Genomic DNA, 5,889 nt, shown 5'->3' on the forward strand with positions numbered 1-5,889 from the left:
GAATTTTTCATTCTAAAACTGGATGTTAGAAACACACACAAAACTTTCATTTATTAACATGCTGTAAAGTACGAATTTTTCATTCTAAAACTGGATGTTAGAAACACACACAAAACTTTCATTTATTAACATGCTGTAAAGTACGAATTTTTCATTCTAAAACTGGATGTTAGAAACACACACAAAACTTTCATTTATTAACATGCTGTAAAATACGAATTTTTCATTCTAAAACTGGATGTCAGAAACACACACACAAAAACTTTCATTTATTAATCTTCAATTTTTTCAGCTTTGTTTCTAATTAATGTAAGAAAAAAAATTGATTCCATTTTGTATCCAGATTTGATAAACTGTTTAATTAAACTTCTGGCACAGGAGGTCTGTTTGTTTCGAAATTTTCGCGCAAAACTACTCAAAGGGCTATCTGCGCACAGCCCTCATTTTGAGCTGATAGATCGCCAAAGTTTGAACTACTTTTGAGTAAGGTAGCATATTATGCTAATATAATAATTTGGCGAACAACGATTTATAAGCACAACGAAATGAGTTGTTTTTTTCGGGGGGGTGAACATCTACATATTTCGACAGAACATTGCCTTCCATGAAGACAGACCAATGTAACGTCGAAACTTGTAATACGTTCCCTAAAAATAAATCACTCCATTATGCTTATAAATCGTTCTTTTCCAACTTATTATTGACGGTCACTCTTATAACGCACCCATGACCCCAATATACGGAGTGCATATTTTGTGGAAAGGGGTCACGAACAATGAATAGTTGAATTCGCAGTCAAAGCACGTTAACTACTAGGCTACACCCGACCCAGGTACATACTTAAATAATGAAGACAAGGTTCGAGAATGCATAATTGTTTGCTGTGTCCACCGCGGAGAATCGAGTCCCGAAGTTTAGCGTTTTAGGTCCATATACTTACTGCTGTCCTACGGGGTGTGTGGGGGGTGTGGAGAAGAATTCATAAAAAATAACATTTGCAAAATATGGTTGAAGTGTTGTTACTGGTGCTTTTAACAATATTATTTTTTTGATAAACAGGTATTAAATCATTTATGGATAAAGGTGAATCAAACCTCTTTTGACATAGTGTAACGTACTTTTATGCAATACAGTCCGTTTCAGGATTTTTGTTCTCCATCGATAAACTGATATTTTATTGCTATATACCCTGCAACATAATTATGAATGTGTTGCTATAAAATAAACATAACACCTTTGATGTGTTTTTAATTTGAAGCGCGAAGCCACACAATGGAGCTTAACGAGATCAAGTCGCTGCTAACGACCTGTTTCCTGTTTAAATTGTCCCCGTAGCTTACGAAATATTGTCATTAACTTAAGCTGCAACGCCAGAACATAAACACGGAGTTGATGATAGATTGTTGCTAAATCGACGTAGTCTACTAAGAGTATCAAAATGTGTTACAAAGGCTCACTTATGTTTCTTGTTACACAGCGTCAAACTGTAGGCTCATAGGCAAATACAGTCCCCAACACTGGTAAGCTAGTTTCCAATTAGAACAGTTGGGTGTATTCTTCTGTACATCAAAACTCGCCATAGTTTGTGAAACTTGACAATTGTTAACTCTGTTGCTGGCCGGTGACTCAGTGGTAAACTTGAAGGCTAATTTATAACGTTTAAAATTGACGTTTGATACCTGCGGTTGGCACAGCGCAGACTAAAGTTGCCAGTTATCAAGCGTGGGAAAGTAGAGCTATAGACGTAACTTTCGTTTTGATAACTTTGTTTATCCATCTATTATTCCTTCTATCTATCTGTTTTTCTGTTTATATGCTGTGATCGTTTTGTTTATTTGATACGTAGGTTATCTGTAAAAACAGCCTCCATGTTTCTGTCACTGTTTATATATATCTTCTATTGTGTTTGAATACATAGCTACTTGGTTGCGTCTCTACGTCTGCCTTTACTTCTCACGTGATATCTTTGGACTTCTGATATTTTGATACACCTGTTTCTATGTTCAATTCGTTATACATACAAGATAGTTTTATTTTAAATCTGTATCTGTCGGAATCTCTATATTTTTAAATTGCTTGTAATGTTCATCCATTAGTTTGTCTCCTCTTTGTGGATATGTTAACCATTTGTGCATCTACATATTTATCTTATCACCCGGTGGGACAGCCGTAAGTTTACGGAATAGCAACGCTAAAACCCGGGGTTCGAGTTCCCTTGGACACAGCGGATATTCCAACGTGGCTTTGCTCTAAAACAAACAAATAAAGAAAGCCTCTTTCTTTCTAAAGTCTATGTATTTCTGTCGACATATCTTTTGTGTGTGTGACGTTCTCGCCCTTAAGTACATGATTCCGATATTGTAGTGATAAGTGACTTGATTTAAATAATCTATTGCTTCTTCATTAAATATACTTTTTCGCATATACGTTTACTTCAGCATTGTTGTTTTAAAGCCACAAACATGAAATTAAATTTCTTAAATATATCTTCGTATGCGGAAACATAATTATATTTTGACACGGTTCTCTTTTTTTTTTCACTATTTTTTAGAAATTGAAATGATTTCAGAAATGCCAAAGGTGGACACCATGAAGAACGTCGCAAACAACAACGTGAAGACATCTGATAATATTCAAGAAACTACGTTTCCTTCTCCAGAAAAAACAGATCCACCCCCTACCCCTCCACCACCTCCTCCTCCCCTCCCTCCACCCCCACCAACAGCAAACTCGGCTTCGAAAACAAACAATGTAGCCAGCAAAGCAACTGATGAAATTGACAAAAATATGTTACCTTTGCCACTGCCAGAGGGCGGCACCAGTACGTCAGGAAATGACCAATCACACATAGAAATGCTTTTGCCTTCAAGGTATTTAAATAGGTTTGGAACCAAATATTGTGTCTAATGTATAAAAATATTATCTAGACTAAATTGAACAGTATAGATAAATAATTTTAACGTATTTATTTTTTTTTCCTAGAAATTTTGATGAGAAATAGGATTGTTATAAACTTCTTAGTGCTCAAAGATGTAATAAACACAAAATAACACTAAGTGTTTTCAGCACTTATGATTCCAGCTTTCCCTGACCTGCAAAATAAAGATAAAACATGATAATTCTATACACAAACTATAGAACAAGTACGTGTTTCACGCCCTCCCCGTATATAAATATAATAGTACTGTCTGTTGTATGTCCACGTAACTACTTCGCATGGTTCAGGTGGGTTTTTACCAAAAGTGGTGTGGGGATTCATTAGGTCCATACGGGGGTCAGGTGAATTTTTACCAAAATTGGTGTGGGGTTCATTAGGTCCATACGGGGGTCAGGTGAATTTTTACCAAAATTGGTGTGGGGTTCATTAGGTCCATACGGGGGTCAGGTGGATTTTTACCAAAATTGGTGTGGGGGTTCATTAGGTCCATACGGGGGTCAGGTGGTTTTTTACCAAAATTGGTATGTGGGTTCATTAGGTCCATACGGGGAGGTACATACAGATTTTCAGTTTCGCATTTTGCTGTTTTTATGCAGTTTTTAAACACAAAAACTTCTGTTGAAGAGCTAGTAACATTAAGTGGCTGGTAGTTTTAGACTCTCATTTTAAGCAATCTGTGTATGATTGTGTCACATCTTTATAAGTCAGAAAAAAATTATAAGGTTATAGATAACAGATATTAAGGGTGGTGTATTTCAGGCGGAGAATATCTGCTAATGATACTTAACAGATATTACGGGTGGTGTATTTCAGACGAAGAAGACCTGTTAATGACACTTAACAGGTGTTACTAGTGTTGTGTTTCAGGCGAAGAAGACCTGTTAATTTCACTTGACAGATATTACGGGTGGTGTATTTCAGGCGAAGAAGACCTGTTAATGACACTTAACAAACGTTACTGGTAGTGTATTTCAGGCGAAGAAGACCTGTTAATTTCACCTAACAGATATTACTGGTGGTGTATTTCAGGCGAAGAAGACCTGTTAATGACACTTAACAAACGTTACTGGTAGTGTATTTCAGGCGAAGAAGACCTGTTAATGACACTTAACAGATGTTACTGGTGGTGTATTTAAGAGAAAGTAGACCTGCTAATGATACTTAACATTTTACGGGTGGTGTATTTCAACCTCCTAATGCTACTTAACAAATATTACGAGTGGTGTATTTAAAAGGAAGTAGACCTGCTAATGATACTTAACATTTTACGGGTGGTGTATTTCAGGCGAAGAAGACCTGCTAATGATACAGTCCACGTGTTAAGCAGCCTGTATGCCAAGCTCGTGATAATGATAACCCTGGTGCTTGTGGTTACAGAAGTATTGGATAACAGTGTACCACTGCTCTTGTTTCACGTAAGTTTTCCTTGTACGTTGTAAAAGGCAAGTTACCGAGATGTTGTATACCAAAGCAATTTTATTTTATTTTTTTTTTGCATTATATGTATCTGAAAATCTATTTTAACTGTTTTATTTAACCTTGTTGAATTTTCTTTTACACGGAACTTTGAAACATTTTGAAAGAGATTTGTATTCTTAATTGATATCATATTTAATTTATAAAATATTATAGTTACAAAATCATCATTATTATTTTAGACAGCAATCGTTAACAGAACTAATTCGACAACTTTTATAACGATTTTTTTTTCTAGGGTTATCTCTTCACTTACCTCCTAGGTGGCGCAGTACTCTGCCTGATGTGTATCTATTTCAGCATGATGGTGAACAAGTGCCCGAGTTGTACAGGTTCATCCTTATCGATCACAGAGGACGCTAGTGATCCTGAAGCGATTATAGGTGGCCGGAAAATTTCCTACCAATCTTCAAATATTAGTATTTACCTAAGAATAGGATCTTTAGGTAGGAAAAAATAGTTATATTGATAACTTTAAATACATTTCTTACCTCTTAAATAATTAGAAGAAATCACGTTATTTGTTTAAAATTTTAAAATGTTCACAACCGTAGACGGTGCAGACTGATTCACTCATATATTTCATTGATATTATTTCATGATTCACTCATATATTTCACTCATATTATTTCATGATTCACTCATATATTTCATTGATATTATTTCATGATTCACTCATATATTTCATTGATATTATTTCATGATTCACTCATATATTTCACTCATATTATTTCATGATTCACTCATATATTTCACTCATATTATTTCATGATTCACTCATATATTTCATTCATATTATTTTATGATTCACTCATATATTTCACTCATATTATTTCATGATTCACTCATATATTTCACTCATATTATTTCACTCATGTTATATTGAGGAACATCAGTTAAATGTTTATTTTTATACACATCTCATTTTACGAAATAACTCAGACTTCAAGCTTTTCATTAAACAATTTTCTTGATCAGATTCAAATCAAATCCGCTTGTGAAATTCCTTACATTTGATAATAATTTAAAATCGAATAGAGTTGTTTAAACATTTGTTTAACAGCAAGTAAAAGCCTGGAATGGGTCTATTCTTTCATTTGAGTGTGTGTGTGTGTGTCTGTCTGTGAGCCAGACTAGTTTCGGAGAATTTCACTCCTTATCAGTGACCCTGGACTAGTACTACCACCAACGAAATATCAGACCAAACCGAGCCTTTATAGTAGTGAGGTATCGAAAATCGAAATGGTGTATTTAAGTGTTTTACACTCACAAAAAAAAACAACCTATCATTCTTTAAGTATTGTCGGCTAACAATACAAATAATTAAATTGTGGCGGAATGCTACAAGTTCTTCAAATACCTATAGAGTGATAGGTTTCTTTTTTGTGAGTGTAAAACACTTAAATACACCATTTCGATTTTCGATACCTCACTACTATAAAGGCTTGGTTTGGTCTGATATATCTTTGGTGGTA

At 34.7% G+C, this 5,889-nt stretch overlaps 1 protein-coding gene across 1 annotated transcript in view; it reads left to right on the forward strand.

Annotated features, from left to right (window-relative positions):
* Positions 1 to 1,909: 1,909 nt before the first annotated feature.
* Positions 1,910 to 5,889, forward strand: part of LOC106470967 (otopetrin-2-like) — a 24,326-nt gene continuing 20,346 nt past the window's right edge. Inside the window, exons 1-4 of the mRNA XM_013931554.2 lie at positions 1,910 to 1,957; positions 2,552 to 2,870; positions 4,224 to 4,353; positions 4,653 to 4,860. Coding sequence (XP_013787008.2) covers positions 2,560 to 2,870; positions 4,224 to 4,353; positions 4,653 to 4,860 — 649 coding nt within the window. The 5' untranslated portion in view covers positions 1,910 to 1,957; positions 2,552 to 2,559. The remainder of the gene's footprint in view (positions 1,958 to 2,551; positions 2,871 to 4,223; positions 4,354 to 4,652; positions 4,861 to 5,889) is intronic.

Source organism: Limulus polyphemus, unplaced genomic scaffold, assembly GCF_000517525.1.
Source record: "Limulus polyphemus unplaced genomic scaffold, Limulus_polyphemus-2.1.2 Scaffold4325, whole genome shotgun sequence".
Taxonomy (NCBI): Eukaryota; Metazoa; Arthropoda; class Merostomata; order Xiphosura; family Limulidae; genus Limulus; species Limulus polyphemus.